At 38.6% G+C, this 16,873-nt stretch overlaps 1 protein-coding gene across 2 annotated transcripts in view; it reads left to right on the forward strand.

The window, feature by feature from the left end:
* The first annotated feature begins 544 nt into the window (after positions 1–544).
* The window catches only part of FBXO47 (F-box protein 47), a 38,395-nt gene continuing 22,066 nt past the window's right edge, over positions 545–16,873 (forward strand). For both annotated transcript variants that reach the window (XM_070729870.1, XM_070729871.1), the window contains exons 1-2: positions 545–614; positions 15,635–15,753. In XM_070729870.1, coding sequence (XP_070585971.1) covers positions 15,691–15,753 — 63 coding nt within the window. In that variant the 5' untranslated portion in view covers positions 545–614; positions 15,635–15,690. The remainder of the gene's footprint in view (positions 615–15,634; positions 15,754–16,873) is intronic.

The raw sequence follows: 16,873 nt of genomic DNA on the forward strand, positions 1-16,873 counted from the left end.
CAGATTCCTGTTTCCACACATGATCTCTTGTTAGGCATATTGTGAGTTAGGGTCAACAAATCATTGACTGGCGTTCAGGATAGCTTCATTTCAAAGTAATTTCTTTGATGACCCGTGGTCAATAGGACACAGATTAACTGTTAAAGACACATCACAAATGAAAAGTATTATAACTGGCTTGCATTGTTTACAATGTGGTGTTGGCCTTTTGCCATAGGGTCCAGGAAAATCTCATGTGGAAGAAATATATACCAGAACATAAAGTGTATGCCTTTCTTTTCTATAATCACACAGGATTATGGAAAATCCCATTTGCAGGTATTATTTGCAGGATAATACTTGCAAATGTTTGATTCCATAGTTTAAACAGATTCTCAAAAGATGAATTTACAATGCAAAAGATGGGGAAAAATCCAAGGTTAAATTGGTTAAGAGTTTCAGTTGTTTAATTTAAAGTAGCCACAGTTGGCCTTGGAGCCTTATTAGGCTTAATAACTTAATTATAGGCTGCCGCTGATAGGCTGGTGGTTTTTTTTTCTACTCTAGGGAATATATAGCAGAAGAATTAGAAAATTGTAGCAAGAGGTTAAACCGGAGCTCTCCTATTGCAGAAAGTAAGACCCCATTTTATAATAGGTTTATTTGTATTTATGTATAGTTTAATGTAAGAATTAGGCCATCCGTTAATTGAGCTGTAAAGGTATTTAATGTACTTTTCTATTTCTTAATACTTTTCCAGAATGAGACCTTTCAGAGCTAGTATGGTACCTGAGAATGTATTTTTTGAATTGCTTACAGAGCCAAATGTTGTGGGGAGGGATTTCTTGTTCAGTAAGACTATTCCTGTCCATGAAGTTTAAGTTTATTAAATATTGCCAAACTTTTTAAAAATTCTCCCTCTGGTCAACCTTATCAGATACCATATTAAGGAACAAAATGCTTTCATGACCCACTTTCTCTCTCTTTCTTTCTCTCTTTGTCTCTCTTGCTATCTCTCTTTCTCTCTCTCTCTCTCTCTCTCTTTCTCTCTCTCTCTCTTGCATTCTTTCTGTCTTTCTCTATCTCTTTCTCTGTCTCTCTCTCTCGCTATCTTTCCTTCTCTCTCTCTTTCTTTCTCTCTCTCTTGCATTCTTTCTCTCTTTCTCTTTCTCTCTTACATTCTTTCTCTCTCTATCTCTTTCTCTGTCTCTCTTGCTATCTCTTTTTCTCTCTCTTTCTTTCTCTCTCTTGCATTCTTTCCCTTTCTCTCTCTTTCTCTCTTACATTCTTTCTCTCTTTCTCTCTTTCTCTGTCTCTCTTGCTATCTCTCTCTTTTGCTCTCGCTCTCTCTCTCTTACATTCTTTTTCTCTCTCTTTCTCTCTTTCTCTGTCTCTCTTGCTATCTCTCTCTTTCTCTTTCTCTTTCTCTTTCTCTTTCTCTCTCTCTCTTGCATTCTATACATGTCCATGAAGTTCTATTAAATATTGCCAAACTTTTTTAAAATTCTCCCTCTGGTCACCCTTATAATATACCATGTTAAGGGACAAAATGCTCTCATGACCCACTTAGGAATTTTAAAGTAAATCACGTGCCTTTTTATTTTCCTTCCTAGCCAGCATTGAGACAATGCTGAAATGTTTTTGTGCAAGAGAAATGATGGATTTACTGATAGAAATATGAATTCAATGGTGTTTGAAATATAAATTCAATACAAATGGAGGCAATATAGCAGATGAGGAAATAGTGTTTAGGAAAGAAAAAATGTGTCTTCTTCCTAGGGGTGAGAGAAAACAACTTGCCCAGAATCATGCAATTGGTTTTTATGGCTAAGGCAGGATTTGAGTTCATAACCTTCAGTTTTCTAGTCTGGTTCCTTAATGCAGTGATTTTCAACCTTTTTTGAGCCGCAGCACATTTTTTACATTTACAAAACCATGGGGCACATTGGGGGGGGGCTAAAATAAGTTTGGGGGGGAAATCTCTCTCTCTCTTTCCCCCTTTCGCTCTATTTCTCTCTCCCTCCATCTTTCTCTCCCTTCCTCTTTTTTCTCTCTCTCTCTCTCCATCCCTCTTTCTTTCTCTCTTCCTTCTTTACTCTTTTTTGCTCTCTCTCTCTCCCTTCCTACCTCCCTCTATGTCTTTCTCTCTCCCACCTTCCCTCCCTCCCTCTCTTTCTCTCTCTCTCTTTCTTTCTCTCTTGCTTTCTTTCTCTCTTGTTCTCTTTCTCTCTCTCTTTCTTTCTCTCTCGTTCTCTTTCTTTTTCTGTCTCTTGCTTTCTTTCTCTCTCTCGTTCTCTTTCTTTTTCTCTCTCTTGCTTTCTTTCTCTCTCTTTCTTTCTCTCTCTCTTGTTTTCTTTCTCTCTCTCTTTCTTTCTTTCTCTCTCTCTTGTTTTCTTTCTCTCTCTGAGCTTCGCGGCACACCTGACCATGTCTCACGGCACACTAGTGTGCCGCGGCACACTGGTTGAAAAACACTGCCTTAATGAATAGACCAAACTGGCTTCCTTCACAAATTTGTTTACCTTCCTTTCATGGGCTTCAACAGAAAGCCAAGTACATATTTAGTAACAACTAATCACTTCTTTTAAAGTTCCAAACGCATTACTAAGGGTAAATTCACACTAAAATACAAAATCACACAAACTTTAATATACAACCTATGCTAGTTTCAAATATTCTGAATCACATGGGGATGTCTACTTTAATGAAACGAAGGACTAGGGGAGGCATGATAGCTGTGTTCCAATATCTCAGGGGTTGCCACAATGAAGAGGGACTCAAACTACTATTCTCCAAAGCAACTAAAGGTAGAACAAGAAGCAATGGGTGGAAACTAAACAAGGAGAGAAGCAACTTAGAACTAAGGAGAAATTTCCTAACCGTTAGAGCAATTAATCAGTCGAACAACTTGCCTCCAGAAGTTGTGAATGCTCCAACACAGAAAGTTTTTATGATGTTAGATAACCATTTGTCTGAAGTAGTGTAGGGTTTCCTATATAAGCAGGAGTTGGACTCGAAGACCTCCAAGGTCCCTTCTAACTCTTATTATTATTATTACATTTTAAAACTTTCTTATTATTGATAAAGTTTCTTGCTTCGTTGTTATATCCTATCTAGACCTTTACTTTAATTTCTTCTAAAACTTGCATTCTTTTCTCAATCCTAGTTTCTACATATAATTACAAATTGTTAACGTTCTTACAAGTAAAGTATAATTATAAAAGTCAAGGTTTTATTCAAGGCAACTGTGCCTCAATTACAATAGCAGGGTTTTTTTTACAATTGCAGAGACAGACTATAACTAGCATTAACTTTAATATTCCTTGTAGCAGGGCTACCTCCAGCTTTTCCTCAGATTTTACCAAAGCTCAGGAAAGGTGTATATAAATTACCCCAAAATATTGGTAGACTTGGGTACAATTGGGGGAGTTTAAGTTCTAGAGTTGGGGAGAGCAGAATATGCTTCAATGCTGAAAAATTAGAGATTGGGAAAGGAGCCTCTGTTGAGTTGTGAGTTTGTAGTTTCTTTGAATTAGCACATGCGATAGCAAGCAGTAAGATAACCAGGAATTGGAAAAAAACCAAGTTAGCTCAAGTCAGGATTGATTGAATTATCCACCAGGTGTGAGTTTGTAGTTTCTTTTAATTAGCACATACAATAACAAACAGCAAGCAGTAAGATAACCAGGAATTGGGGGGAAAACCAAGTTAGCTCAAGGTCAGGGTTGACTGAATTATCCACCAGGATTGGCTTCTCCTTCTTTTGAAAGTTTTCTTTCAACCTCGACAACTTACATGCAGGGAGACACATTTAACTAAAACACATTAGAATTTCAAAATAGAACTCTTGTCCGACTTCAGAATTGGAAGCGACCTTGGAGGTCTTCCAGCTCAAGCAGGAGATACTGCATCATTTTAGACAAATGATTGTCTCATCTTTTAAAAAGCTTCAGTGAAGGAACACCCACAAATTCTGGAGGCCAGCTGTTCCTCTGATTAATAGTTCTCAGTCTCAGGAAATTTTTCCTTAGTTCTAGTAGGTTCTCACCTACTATTTTACATCCATTGTTTCTTGTTCTGCCTTCATGTGCTTTGGAGAATAGCTTGATTCCCTCTTCTCCATGGCAGCCCCTTGGATATTGGAAAACCTGCTATCATGTAACCTCTAGTTCTTTTTATTAAACTGACATACTCAATTCCTGCAACCATTCTTCATATATTTTAGCAATGTTGAAAGAAAATTTTCAAAACCAGTCCTGGGGATAATTCAAACAATCCTGACTTTAGCTAAGTTAGTTGTTTCAATTCCTGGTTAATTTACTGCTTGCTGTTTGTTATCATGTGTGCTAATTAAAAGGGGAAAAAACTGCAAACATAACTAAACAGAGGCTCGTTTCCCAATCTCTAATTTTTCAGTGTTTGAGCATATTGTCCTGTTGCTTTCTCTAGAACAGAGGTCTTCAATGCTGGCAACCTTAAGACTTGTGGACTTCAATTCCCAGAATTCTCCAGCCAGCTAGTCTTAAGGTTGCCACGTTTGGGGACCCCTGTGCCTAGAACTTAAAAGAAACTGTCCCCAATTGTACCCAAATCTACAAATGTTTGTGGCTAATTGATATACCCTATTCCTTTCCTGAGCTTTGGTAAAATATGAATAAACATTGGAGGCAGCTCTAACATTACAGGATTACTTGCTTGTTGTGGGTGCACCCAAAATTGTGGGTGCTTCAACACTGCAGGTTTTTAAGAAGAGATTGGCAACTTTTGTCTGAAATGTTATAGGACTCCCTGCATAGACAGGGAGTTGGACTGGATGACCGCCAAAATCCCTTCCAGCTTTGTTATTCTATAAATCCATCTGGTCCAAGTGATTTGAACTCATCTAGAGTGGATAGGTGTTTCCTTATCATTTCCTTGCTTATTATGATTTGCATTCCTATTCTGCAATTTACTGTGGAGGTTTTGTTGTTTTGTTTTTCCTTTTATGTACAAGGCAAATAAATGCCTTGATTATTTTTCTCGTTTTTGAAATGTTGAAGTTTTTTTAGAGGAAGGGATAACAAAAGGAAAGAAAAGGTGAAAAAGTGTTCCTCTCACATAGCTTGCTTCGCATTCCCTCCATTCAGTTAGAACTGAAGTTTCTTGGAGCAGAAGCAAAATATTTTGAAAGGGGAAAAAAGAAATCAAGAAAGCCTAATTGCCTTTTATAAAGAAAGCATTTTTTGGACAAACATGATCTAGAGAAAGCAAGAAAGAGAGAAAGAGAAATGGTTCAAGAGTATGCACACACACACACACACAAGGAGGCAGGGATGGGAAAAGAGAGGAGAGTGTCTTAGAGTGTTATTTTGTGTCATTTTGGTTGGTAGTGTGCCCCAGGATTTTGTAAATGTAAAAAATGTGCCGCAGCTCAAAAAAGGTTGAAAATCACTGCTCTAGTGCACTTGTACTCGCCCCTTACTGACCTCTTAGGAATCTGGATAGGTCAACCATAGATAATCTAAGTGTAAAGTGTTGGGGGTTTGGGGATGACACTATGGAGTCCGATAATGAGTTCCACGCTTCGACAACTCGCTTCGACAACTGAAGTCATATTTTTTACAGTCAAGTTTGGAGCAGTTTAACATTAAATATGTTGTGTGCTCTTGTGTTGTTGTGGTTGAAGCTGAAGTAGTCGCTGACAGGCAGGACATTGCAGCATATGATCTTGTGGGCAATACTTAGACCTTGTTTAAGGCGTCTTAGTTCTAAACTTTCTAGGCCCATGATTGAAAGTCTAGTCTTGTAGGATATTCTATTTCGAATGGAGGAGTGAAGGGCTCTTCTGGTGAAGTATCTTTGGACATTTTCGAGGGTGTTAATTTCTGAGATGCGATATGGGTTCCAAACAGATGAGCTGTATTCGAGGATGGGTCTGGCAAAAGTTTTGTAAGTTCTGGTAAGTAGTGTGAGATTGCCAGAGCAGAAGCTACATAGGATTAGGTTTACAACTCTTGAAGCCTTGGCTATATTGTTGCAGTGGGCTTTGGCACTTAAATCTTTTGTTATTAGTATACCAAGGTCTTTAATCGAGTGGGGATTATCTGTGATAATTTGATTATTCAGTTCGTATTTGGAATTCAGATTCTTCTTCCCAATGTATAGGACAGAGCATTTGCTAGTTGAGATTTGGAGTTGCCATGTTTTAGACCACTCAGAAACAGCATCAATTTTGTTGAGGAGGATATCTCACACACAAACCCCAAAACAATTAGGGGGCCCTCCTTCCACTGAAAATTCACAAGTGTCTCACACTTGAGACAACTTTCCTCAGAGTAAGAGTCCTTCCACCAACAATTTTAAGGCTCCGTGTCTGGAAGGATGCTTCTTATGCAGAGTTAAGGGGCCCTACTTTCTAAATCATGGCTTATTTTCAGAGATCAGGCTGTTGACTGCTGAAGCCAGAGTTCAAATCTTGCTCAGACACCTAAACCTTTCATGATCTGCAAGGATTCTATGAACTCTTGTCACGCTCGGTTGCTTTCCTGCCGACAGCCAGAAATAGGTCTCAGGAATTTGGGTGTAAATAAGAGTGACAGAGAGTAAATCCAGCTGCAGCGGGAGGAAGAAGTAGAGAAACACATGCGTGCACATTCCCTAGCCATAAACACAGGAATTTAAGGTACCCGTCGAATATCTCCTTTTTAAGCAGCTATTGGGGTATAAAAGGAACCTTGAGATCCTTTTACTGCTGTTGCTAAAGTGGGCAACATGCAGGGACAGAACCTCCGCCAGACAAAATGGTCTGATGTCCACTAGGCTCCGTCTGTTCGCTGTTAGTTTTACACCCACTCCCTTCAGAGGGCACCAACTGTGCAGAGAAATTGAGGGACCCATATATATAAATAGAATTTTATACCTTTTTTTTTTTTTGGTGGAGCGTGGAATTTGAGGAGGTACATGCCATCTGTGATGATTATCTGGACCTTCCCCCCTGACCGATGAATGCTTAGTTTGACTGCTGAATGAATTATATTGATAGTTTTTAATTAGAATTTTAAGATTGTTTTTTAAAGTATAATTGGATTGTTATTATTGTTTCCTGTTTTTCTGTACATGCTGTGAGCCGCTCCGAGTCCTCGGAGAGGAGCGGCATATAAATCCAATTAAATAAATAAATAAATAAATAAATAAATAAATAAATAAGCAGTTCTGCTGGGAGATCATTTTAATTCAATCTATGTTATAGACCTTCTTTAAAATTAAAATTGGATTAAAGTCTAGGCAACTTGTTTTTTGGGTGGGGGGAGTGTTTCTAAGGAAGTTTGAGTAGATGATTTCCCCCTTTACTATTGTTACTCAATTAACTTAGTTTAAGCTTGACTGTCAATTATCTGGGGGAGACTGGATTATGTTAATGTTTAAGGAAGATAGAGACAGTATAAGAAATACACTTAATTTTTTTTTTAAAAACCTTTCCACATATGAATTCAGCTTCTCTGGATACTTGTGAGAGTCTGGAGCTCATTACAGGCTCCTTGGCCAATCATTGCTCAGTCCAAGCAATCCAATAGCTGAAAGCAAACATCAAAGCCAATGTTTATTCTCTCTATGCAATTATCCAATAACTGAGTTTTACTGTCCCAGTCCAGCTACCAGTATTTCTTTCAAATAATAAAGTGTTTTGTTTTCCTTCGTTAAAAACAAGAAAGGGACGAAGGGGAAAAACCCAGAAAGGTTTCTGATGTTGATAATTGTTCTTTCCACCCACCAATATATGTGCTGTGCATCCCAGATATTCTGGTATGCAAAAGTATTTCCCCTGACAGGATGCTGCAGAGTGGCTATTTCATCAGGGCTAACCAAAAAAAATGTGTCCACATCAAGACAAAAAACATTGTAGAGCTCTCCTTTCTTGAAATGAAAAGAAATATTCAAAATTGGTTTTTAATTTAGCTAGAGCAGTGATAGCGAACCTATGGCAAGGGTTGCTGGCACATGAGCTGTTGTCCTAGCTCAGCTCCAACGTGCATGTGTGTGTTGTCCAGCTGATTTTGGCTCGCAGATGGTCTGGGAGGGCGTTTTTGGCTTCCAGAGAGCTTCTGGGGAGAGAGGGGGAGGGCGTTTTTACCCTCTCTCAATTCCAGGGAAGCCTTTGGAGCCTGGGGAGTGGAAAACATGAGTTTACTGGGCCCACCAGAAGCTGGGAAACAGGCCATTTCCGACCTGCAGAGGGCCACCAGGGGACGGGCGAAGCTGTTTTCGCCCTCTTAAGGCATTGAATTATGGGTGTGGGCACTCGTGTATGTGCACTCATGTATGTGCAACCATGCTTTTTCAGCACCCGAGGGAAAAAAGGTTTGCCATCACTGAGCTAGGGTATTGGCAACTTATTGCAACAGAATATTGTCAGCATTGTGAAATGTTGAGGGATAAGTATAGTTAAATTATCATGAAGTAGGTTTCAATGTATATAATATTTTTATACTGGTAATATATGCACATAGTATACAATAATGTGAGTGTGGGAGATACTGTATAGAATAGAATGTTGGGTATTTGTTGTTAACAAAGCAGATAGAGGAAAATGTGCAATGGCTTGAACCAAGGATATTTTTCAGGACTTCCAAAAACAGTTGTTGATGCTCAGTAGGATTGAAAAAAATTACAAATGTTTCCAAAGAGTTTGAATACCAGCAGTCCACTCACTGTCAGACACATTATGCACAAAAAATGCAATTCAACACCATTGTCACCTTCACAGGAGTGGTCAGCCAATTAAGATCCCACCCAAAGGCAAGGTGTTTAATACTTCAAAGGCCTCAAAGAATCCCAGGGTAATGTCTAACGCCTCTCTTGCTTTTGAAAAGGCCTATATTCATAAGACCACCATCAGAATAACATTGAACAATGGTCTCCATGGCAAAGGTGCAAGAAGAAAATCAGTATTCTCCCAAAATAATGTCACTGCCATTCTATAGTGAGTAAAAGCTCATGTGCATAAGCCAGAGAATAATTGGAATGATGTTCGGTGGAGAGATGAGGTCAAAATAGAACTTTTTATCTTGTTTAAAAAGCGTTAAGTTTGGCAAAAAAGCAAATGCTACATTCCAGCTTAAGAACTTTATCCTATATGCAAAGCATAGTGGTGGGAGTATCATATTTGGGCCTGTTTTGTTAGACCAAGATGGCTTGCCAAACTGAGTTAATTTATTTTTATTTTTATTTATTTATTTATTTTGTCCAATATACAATGAGGGATTTAGTGGGTATATATATATATATACACATAGTAAAATACATGATGAAGGTTATAGAGGAGATACTCATAGTAAAATATATCTAAGAAATAATAGAAAAGAAGATATAGTAATAGAACATATCAATGAAAGAATAGAAGAAGAGATATAGGAATAGAAGAGAGGTATAGGAGATATAGGAGAGCAATAGGACAGGGGACGGAAGGCACTCTAGTGCACTTGTACTCGCCCCTTACTGACCTCTTAGGAATCTGGATAGGTCAACCGTAGATAATTGTATGGGGTGATGTTAGGGTATCTAGCATGAACTGAAATTGAAGAGAAAATAGTGCATTTCTACAACTAAAAATCCTATAAAAATATTGTGGAAGAATCTGAAATGGGCAATTCTTCTGAGGAAGCTATTAATATACCTGAACTAAAGCTATTCTGTAAGGAGGAACAAGAGAAAATTTATCTAAGCAAACATACAGTACTGATGAACAGTCATCAACTGAAAACTGATAATACAATTATATTTAGGTCATATTTTATACTTTATACATCATATAGAAATTGCGATAGTGTGATAGTTTTATTGCATGAAGTCATAGAAAATGGAGTTCTTTGTGTAGTAAATAGCCACTTAATGAGCCTGCAGTAAAAGTATTCATGCAGAATGTTGAATAACTGACATTTTCCTAGGAAACCTATCATTCAGGAATTTTTTCCCAATAGGTATCTGTGTTATGTTTCTGATTTATGTTGAAAACTTCTAAAAATCAGGACAAGACTCACAAGGAAAATATCCAAGAGTTACTGGGGCCTGCTTATTTGCTAAGAGATTCCCTTAACATCACAAACCAAGTACAGTGGAACCCCGACTTACGAAATTAATTGGTTCCGGAAGGAGGCTCGCACGTCGAAAAGCTCGTATGTCGAAACATTGTTTCTCATAGGAAACAATGTAAAAGCGATTAATGCGTGCAAGCCCGAGGGCTGAGGGGAAAAGACATCGGCTGAAGCGGGGAAGTTCGCCAGGAGTCAGCAAAGAAGCCGCGCGTGTGTTTTAAAAGATCGGAGCCGGCATGGGGAGGCTTTCAATCAGCCCCCGAGCCCCCAACCTGGGCTTGGGGGATGATTGAAAGCCTCCCCATGCCGGCTCCGATCTTTTAAAACACACGCGCGGCTTCTTCGCTGACTCCTAAAGCGGGGAAGTTCGCCAGGAGTCAGCGAAGAAGCCGCGCGTGTGTTTTAAAAGATCGGAGCCGGCATGGGGAGGCTTTCAATCAGCCCCCGAGCCCCCAACCCGGACTCGGGGGTTGATTGAAAGCCTCCCCATGCCGGCTCCGATCTTTTAAAACACACGCGCGGCTTCTTTGCTGACTCCTGGCGAACTTCCCCGCTTTAGGAGTCAGCGAAGAAGCCGCGCGTTTGTTTTAAAAGATCGGAGCCGGCATGGGGAGGCTTTCAATCAACCCCCGAGTCCGGGTTGGGGGCTCGGGGGCTGATTGAAAGCCTCCCCATGCCGGCTCCGATCTTTTAAAACACACGCGCGGCTTCCTTGCTGACTCCTGGCGAACTTCCCCGCTTTAGGAGTCAGCGGAAAAGCCGCGCGTGTGTTCTAAAAGATCGGAGCCAGCCTGGGGAAGCTTTCCATGCTGGCTCCGATCTTTCAAAACCGGCGCGTGGCTTCTTTGCTGCTCCTAAAGCGGGGACGGCCCCCCACCCCCACCCCCAAGCAGAAGCCAAGCGAATGCTTACCAAGTGGGATACTACGAGCAGAGAGGAGCCGGGCGCTTCCTTGCCTTCCTTCCTTCGCCGAAAGAGTCAGGGAGGCGTGGCTCGTATCCCGGATGTGAGCTCGGGAGGCGAACGGAAATGACGCTCCCTCCCAAGCTCTTATCTCGAGTTGCTCGCAAGTAGAGCTGCTCGTATGTTGAGGTTCCACTGTACATAAGCACAAAAAGGAGAAGATAATCAAAATAAATAATCTAAAAATTTGGCCAAATGTTGCAATAAACCTCAGTCTGATTCTACATGGCTGATAATAATCCATGTAGAATCAGACTGTGAAGTTTACAACATGGATTATTTTAAAACAATTCAAATATACCTCTATAAATGTATCTGTTTTTGTATTCTAGAATATTGTATACTTTAGAAATTCTTATCAGAATAAAAAATTATGTGAAACCTGTTTACATCATTGTTGTGGTTAGCTCTGGCCCAGCACTTGCCCCAAGCAATGTGGAGGTGGGGGAGACATCCACATGCCGTAGGGCTGTTTTGCTTCCAGTAGAATCTGTCTCCTCTGACCAAGGAAGTGTGAGTGACAGGGAAGAGGGGAGTTTGGCAGACAGCCCAGGAGGAGATCAGTCATCTGTATCATCCCTGGATTCTGAACAAGAATTAATGACATATCCACGCATGCGTAGAGTGATGCATAGGAGACAACTAAAGGATTATTACAAGAGAAAATGAGGCCACCTGTGGTTGGGTGGGGCTGCTGTAATTAGTGCTACAGATACAAGTGCAGCCTGGTGTTTTAGCCTCATGGCAGTTTATCTGATTCATTGTTTCGCCAAGATCGTGGGTTTTGTGCTGTTCAAGATTGTGTGTGGACTCTCTGGACTTTAGAATTGGACTCAATTTCCCAATTATTGGGTGAGCAATTGGATTGCATTTAACCTGTGCCTTATGTGTACCAGAAAATCCCTTTGACATTTAAAAAGGGAGCTGTTTCTATTTTTCTGTTTATAAAAACTTTTGGGTTTTCCTTTTATCGTGTGTTATGTGTCTTCCTGGACTAATTACCCTGTAATTACAGGCAGTTGAAACGCCCCGGCAAAACACACAATGAGCATAAATTTCTATGTTTATACATTTATTAGAATAAAAGAATTATAGAATAGTAATAATAACGAAAAGTCCTTGAAAGTTCAATTGCTGTCTGAAATTATAGCAGAAGTTCTTGCCTAAAAACTTAAGTCTTTACTTTGCTTCCGGGTTAATTCAATCAATATGTATTTTTCTAAGATCAGAGAGGAATTGTTTTCAGCCACAAAAAAGTATATTAATATAATAAGAATCAAGGGCTTTGGAATGTCTTCCTGCATTTGTACTACTGCCCCAACATAAGGCAGCATTTTTTTCAGACGTTTCTTGAACACGTGGGTGGAGAATACAGATTGCATTTACTTTTTCTCCTTGGATCTCGCCTGTTGAATGATCTTGTCATTCCTCTCTTCGTTTCAAGTCTTTTCTGTAGCAGGGGGTTGGACCAGATGACCTGTAAAGGTCCCTTCCAACTCTGTTTAATCTGATTGCAAATGATCGCGAACTGTGTGTTTAAAGGCGCATATCTAGATTTTCAAGACACGTGTGGTGTGTGTCTTCCTGGACTAATTACCCTGTAATTACAGGCGGTTGAAACACGCCGGCAGAACACATAATGAGCATAGATTTCTATGTTTATATATTTATTAGAATAAAAGAATTATAGAATAGTAATAATAACGAAACGTCCTTGAAAGTTCAATTGCTGTCTGAAATTATAGCAGAAGTTCTTGCCTAAAAACTTAAGTCTTTACTTTGCTTCCGGGTTAATTCAATCAATATGTATTTTTTCTAAGATCAGAGAGGAGTTGTTTTCAACCACAAAAAAGTATATTAATATAATAAGAATCAAGGGCTTTGGAATGTCTCCCAGTGCACGTTCCTAGAAGATTGAATAAGAAATATTACTGAGGTATTTTTTTAACTTAGACTGAAAGGCAACATCCAGTCCTCGTCTGATTTAAATGTTTTCATTTACAGAAAAATTATGCCTAAATTTGGCAACCAAATTCCTATCCATTAAGACTTGCTCAATCCAGCATTATTTTCGGTTTGAAGAGACCTCTAGTGGTTTTTCAAAGACATCTACAAATCATCTTGGAAATGTTAACTCTTATAAAAAACGGTGTGCTAAAGCTAAACAATACGACTGCAGATTCTCTTCAATACCTCTTACATTTCTCCAAGTCATACCTGTTTAAGGGGAGGGGTGTCTTACGGGACCCCCAGATATCCTAAGACCAGATTTTAAGAAAAACGTGTCTTGAAAATCTAGATATGCGCCTTTAACACACAGTTCGCGATCATTTGCAATCAGATTAAACAGAGTTGGAAGGGACCTTTGCAGGTCATCTAGTCCAACCCCCTGCTACAGAAGACTTGAAACGAAGAGAGAGGATTGACAAGATCATTCAATAGGCGAGATCCAAGGAGAAAAAGTAAATGCAATCTGTATTCTCCACCCACGTGTTCAAGAAACGTCTGAAAAAAATGCTCCGTTACGTCGGCGCAGTAGTACAAATGCAGGAAGCTGTTTCTTATTATGAAGTTGACGTCAAAGCCAATCTGTCTCTGAGTGGTGCCGATATGTTGAGCAATGGCCACTGTAGTCCCTCGGAAGAAGCCGTCTGGGCAGGAAGACTTTCATTCCCCTGGTTGTTAAGAAGGAAGAAACGCCTGCTTCAAAATTCAAGAACGCCCCAAAGATTTGATGGGGCTTCCTGTTACAGTACTTCGATTAGGAAAGCAGGCACAGAAGAGGCCATCTGGCGCCCTCTGGAAGAACACACCGCCTTCTCATGAATTATTTATTACTCAAAAGCACGACAAGCCAACATCCTACGGGTGACCCTGCTTATTATTTATGAGCGGGGAGGAGCCAAACAGGAGGGTGGAAGATCGTGCAATTGTACGAGGTTCAATGAGGGCGGGGCGGGGCGGGAGGAAGCGGGAAATTTATAAAACGCGACATACAGGAGAATTAATCACATGTTTAGCTATTTCGGATGAATTGTTAAGAAAATAGCATTCCTGTGGTAAAATAAATGTGAATATTCACACCCAGGATTTTCAGTATGAGGCCATTCTTTTTAATAAAACCTTTTTATTTAGTCACATAACATTCCGGAAGCCCTTGAAGATGAAGTGAGGTGCAAATGATTTCAAAGAAGAAATTCATTATTCTCAGTATCTCATGAATAGAAACAAAATGAACATTCTACAAGAAAAGAGGATATTTAACCATGTATGGGAAAATATTTTCTCCGCTTCTCAATGACATTTTATTCTTTGTATTTCTATGAGGGAGTAAAGGGTCAAATGTAATATAATAAATGTAATATAAAATCACAAATTAATATACAGTACAGTATTGATAAAACTGACGAGGCTTTTTTAATGAAAATTTTGCTGAAAGTGTTTTATTTCTTTTAGTGCTTCATAACAGTTCATTAATTCAGAATTAATTTTTTTGTGCTTGGGAATTCTGACTTACTATGAAATAGCAATCTTCATACTTTATTTTGATTTAAGTGTTTAAGACTCATGTGGTACAACACTTAACATCTTTAGGTGTTGTACCACATGATTCTTGACAAATGTATCTTTTTCTTTTATGTACGCTGAGAGCATATGCACCAAGACAAATTCCTTGTGTGTCCAATCACACTTGGCCAATAAAATTCTATTCTATTCTATTATCATACTAAATTAAATTCATAATCCTAAAGTTGCCAGAAGATCATACTGGTTAGATTATTTAAAACTGTACACGAATTTGGCTGTAAATTAGTTCAATATATATTATTACAATTTTAAATTATGTTCCCTTCCCCCATTTGGTAGCTATACATTTTTGCCTCATACACATTAATGATCCACATTCCATCCTGAGGAACGGCTATCAAAGTAAGATTCAAACAACTATAACAATGCTAAAATGTTTGTGTATGTTATATATATTCCATTACAGCTGGTGATGTTGATATGTTCTCATTTTTACCTACCAAATTTACTTGGTAGGACTGAACAATAACCTATGGTTTGTGAACAATGCTAAATTCAGTCTCTCAGAAATTGGAAAGGTCACTTTTCAATAAACCAATTATTGAGATGATGCTGTAGCAGGAACTGCATTATATAATATTTAACCAAGTGTTCCAATAATATATATATATATAACAAACAGAAAAAGAAAAAAGTGTCACTTTTAAGAATCAATAAAATAACCAAATTTTAATTTAGAAAATACTTTATAAGACTAGCTCATTTCTCAAATAACTCTTAAAAAACCAAATGTGATAGTAACATCTCCTGTTGATTGTCCTGAACAACTTCATCAGCAATCTTCAATATTTGCTATAATATATTTCATCAATGTCTACATGGAGAGCCAAAGAGTTTGACAACACTTCCATTCTTATATCTAACAGATAAATGTCACAAAAATGGGGATAAAAGATTGTCTTATGCAATGGGAGTTAATCAACACGGAGCTGCAAGGTTTCATTTCAATGTATAAATGCAGGGAGATAATATTTGAAGACCTGGAATTCAGTACTACCTATAAATTAATGATATTCTGATTTGTATTTCTTAAGCCTTGACAGGGTTTTGAATCTTTAAGCAACTTTTTGGATAATCAATAACGAAAACAATGCCACCAAGAAAACGACAGAAGATGAACCCTAAAATTGATACAGAAGCCAGTTCTGAGATGGTAGGTGGTCAAATCTCTCTCTCTCTCTCTCTCTCTCTCTCTCTCTCTCTCTCTCTCATACACACACACATACACACACACTGGGGGGAGTTGTATGTATATCAACTGCAGCCAATTGATTCAGGAGGAGGAAGAGGAAGAAGGAGAGGAAGGAGGAGGAAGGAGGAAGAAGGTCATCTGCTGTGGCCTAGAGGTGGAGCTCATGTCTCACAATCAGGAGGGTGTGAGTTCGATAGTACTAGGTAGAGGCAGATGAATGGTCTCATGATTGGCCAGGGGATTGGACTAGATAATCTGTAAAGTCCCTCCCAACTCTGTTAATCTGTTAATCCCAGTTAAAGGAGAATTTATATACAGTACAACCAAAAAGAAAGAATATATCTCGCTAACACAGAGGCATACATCTCTCATGTACAAAACAAAGTATAATCTCTCTGAAGATCTTGGATGTTCCCATACCAGTTGGGATACATGATAGCTTTTATGGAGTATACATTAACACCCTTTTTCTTCTATCATAATCTTATATACTCAGATCACTGGGGAAAAAGCACTATTTTTTTTAACCCTGAAAATTTTGTTACATTTTAGATTTAGGTTTATTTTGTTTTATCCCTACAGCAGAAAGCTAAAATGGTAAGAACAAAATGGGGAACTATCAATAAAAATCAATGTTTATTTTATAAACAGTAGATTCTCTCCTTGCTTCCTTGTCTTAGCACTGTTGTTTCTGATTGCATTACAGTACTGTGCTTAAATCGGGAGCCAAGATTATAAAATGCCTAGAGAAAATAAAATCGTGCCAAAATGTTGTATCTGCTGCCAGATATTATTATTCTACTAGGACATACTTTGCAAAGTGCAGAAAATACGTGTATTAACAGAATAAATATGTAAATATAAGACATGTAAATATTTTTAAATTATTTCAAGTTGGAAAAAAGAAGTTTATCACAATGTATCTGTTCAAGTGCTTTCTTTCTGACAGGTTTGAAAGTACTTTTCAGCTGTCCTAGACCTATTAACATACATTTTCTTGCAAATTTTTTCAGATCAACTAGCAAAGATTGTTAGAAACCTAAGAATAATCACATAACAACTCTGTTGTTAATTTTATTTG

This window comes from Erythrolamprus reginae, chromosome Z (assembly GCF_031021105.1).
Source record: "Erythrolamprus reginae isolate rEryReg1 chromosome Z, rEryReg1.hap1, whole genome shotgun sequence".
Lineage (NCBI taxonomy): Eukaryota > Metazoa > Chordata > Lepidosauria > Squamata > Dipsadidae > Erythrolamprus > Erythrolamprus reginae.